The following is a 2,746-nucleotide window of genomic DNA, read 5'->3' as shown; positions in this document are numbered from 1 at the left end:
TTCCTGAGTAATGATAATGTTAGCGATGGTCCCGCATGAAAATTCCTTCGATGTATGTGGTCGACTAGGAGGCGGGAAAAGTGAGCCTTGCGTGGAAAAAGTATCGGGTGTTTCTCGAGATTCGTTATAGGTGCTTCATGAAGTCGGCCGCCCACCCTGGTGATCCCAACCTCATCAAAAAAGGGTGACAGTTGTGAAAGCTCCCTCGTTGGCATATCCCTTTGTGTTAGATGCACGCAGCGCAATTTGGCTGCTGAAAATTCTTCAGCTGTGATGGGTCCAACGGTTATAGTTTCTTTGGCACTGGCATGCTTGGAAATCCGAAGAAGTAAAGCAACTACCCTAATGAGAAGATACAAGTCCGAAAATCTCTCCATCCAGTTGTCGGACGTGGTGTCAGATTTGTTTTCTGATGATAAACTGCTGGTAGAAGTCAGTAAAGATGTAGGGTCGTTGTGTTCTTGCAATTTCCGCTCCAAGTTAAGAAATCTTCGCTCCACGATTTCTCTGTTCCTGCTTGGGAGAGTACTGCCTGGCTTGAAAGGAAGTCTTACCACATACCTGTCCTCGGGAGTTCGAGAGTGCGTTTTGACGAAGTGATCTTCACATAGCTTGTCCTCTGGGTCTTGACGATCAACTGGCTCGAGTTCTTCTGTCTCCCAGAACGCTCTCAGTTGCTTCTCGATGCTCCCTTGTGATTCATTGAAGAATGAGGTTGCAGAAGTATGGAGTGGGCCGCACCTTCGCCTACGCCTTTCCCATGACGACCAATCCGAATACTGTTGGTTGGAGATACAGTTCATCAACACCAGCACTGAAAGGGGCGCCGCTGATTATCCGAGGATATAAATCTATACCTATTAAAAGGTCAATGGACTGTGGCGTATGGAAGCTGTCATCAGCCAGTTTATACCTGGATAAATGCCGTGTTACATGGTTTTCAATCGGAGTTCTGGGGAGTTGAGGACAAATGGTGTTTACAACAATGGCTGACGTTCTAAATTCGTCCCCATTTATTCGGGATCTGAGGATACAGTCAAGGGATCCTGCTGGTTTTACGACAGAGTTACCACCGAGACCGGTGATGGTCATATTCAGTGGCTTAACACAGAGTCCAAGCCTATCCACAACAGCTCGCGAAATAAAAGAATTCTGGCTTCCTGAATCGATTACTGCCCTTATCGTGTGAAACTCTTGCTGAGGGCTCACAATAAACAATTTGGCTGTTCCAAGTATGTAGGAACATTTTAGTGGCTCTGGTTGAGATGCTGAGCCGAATCCCACAAATTGGGTTGAATTAGAAGTTATGTTTAATGACGGTTTGTCTTCATGAAGTAAACTATGATGGCGAGCCTCACAGAAGCGGCATGTGAATGCAGATTTACATTCGGAGGTGCTATGATTTGCGCTTAGGCAATTACTGCAACCTTTCCAACTACCAGTGAATGCCTTGCGCTCTTCTAAAGAAAGGTTCCAGAATTTAGAGCATCTTGATAGAAAATGTTGGTTTTTGCAGAAAGGGCAATAAATTGGCGACTGTTTCTGACTGGTTTGAGAGTTAGAGGGCGTTTTCGCACCCCTAGAATGAATATTGAACTTACGAGCAGGCGAATTGCCAGAATGAAGAAAGTTTACGCTTCTGTACTTAGGCGATCCACGCCTGGGAGCCTGAGATCGTGGAGTCTCCTTTGGTGTATCATAATTAGTGTTTGAGGAAGACACTAAGTCTCTGGAGAGGGTAAGAGCAATCTTGCGCTGTCTGACGAAAGAGATGACATCGTCCGCTGAAGGAAAGGTGTCATTCGAAGTACGCGAAAGCTCAAATTGCCTTCGGGTCTGTTGGTCGAGACCTCGAAGTGCAAGGAATGCTAACAGAACTTCAGCTGAATTCTCCAAATTGAGTGACTTGTAACACTGAATATTGTCGGCTACACCGGTAAGAAATCGCTCATAGTTCTGAAGCTCGTTCCTCGAGTGACTGGACTCGAAGTCTAATATTCGATGGATAAAGAAGGTTGCTAAGACCCTTGGGTTGTCATAGGTCTGCAACAACTTATTCCAGGCCAGAGTGTAGGATCTTTCCTCAATGGAGAAGCTTGTGAGGAGCGTCGCAGCTTCCCCTTTCACTGCGCTTAGCAAGTAGTGGAATTTTTCTGTATTGGTTAAACCAACTTCATTATGGACTAATCATTGAAAGGTATCTTTAAAATGAGACCACTTCCTGAGATCTCCAGTGAAGACTGGTATGGTTATTTTCGGTAGGTAGGCCTTAGGACCACTTGTACTACCAATTGTTGTGTCTATGAATTGTCGATTTTCCGACGGTTGAATCCGAGCATGACACTCTGCCGCTTGCTTCTGCTCTCGTAATTGTAGCAAGTAAGATCTTTCCAGGATAACTTCATCCCTGCTTGAATCGTAAATCTGTTGCATTCTTTCACTCGGGAGACCGCCATCAATAGCGGCTTGAATGGCGTCCCATTCATCCCATTTCTGTTGAAATTGTTCCCAAAAGGCTTGGGCGGCTTCTATCTGCGCTTCAAACAAGTGAGCTTTCTGAGGGTCAGAAAGAGCCCTTACTCCGGCTTCTGCGCAGCCCATAATGTTTCTGTTTAAACCACGAAGGTTTCTCTCAATGGCTGCAATTTGAGACGTATAATCTGGTATAGACAAAGGGGATACAATGAAAAAGAACAAGAGAGGAAAAAGGGACAGATAAGTGAACCAGGCGCTGATGAAGAGCTAC

At 45.4% G+C, this 2,746-nt stretch overlaps 1 protein-coding gene across 1 annotated transcript; it reads right to left on the bottom strand.

Moving 5' to 3' along the window:
* Positions 1-751: 751 nt before the first annotated feature.
* On the bottom strand, positions 752-2,664 carry LOC106692997 (proteoglycan 4; the record flags this gene model as incomplete). The annotated part of the gene is given in 1 exon segment (XM_067047627.1): positions 752-2,664. A coding segment is annotated over 1 exon segment (341 nt), but the record flags the coding sequence as incomplete, so codon positions are not given.
* Positions 2,665-2,746: the final 82 nt, after the last annotated feature.

Source organism: Halyomorpha halys, unplaced genomic scaffold (assembly GCF_000696795.3).
Source record: "Halyomorpha halys isolate HHAL.00 unplaced genomic scaffold, Hhal_1.1 Scaffold82.1, whole genome shotgun sequence".
Classification (NCBI taxonomy): domain Eukaryota; kingdom Metazoa; phylum Arthropoda; class Insecta; order Hemiptera; family Pentatomidae; genus Halyomorpha; species Halyomorpha halys.
This window is presented reverse-complemented; position numbering and strand designations above follow the sequence as displayed.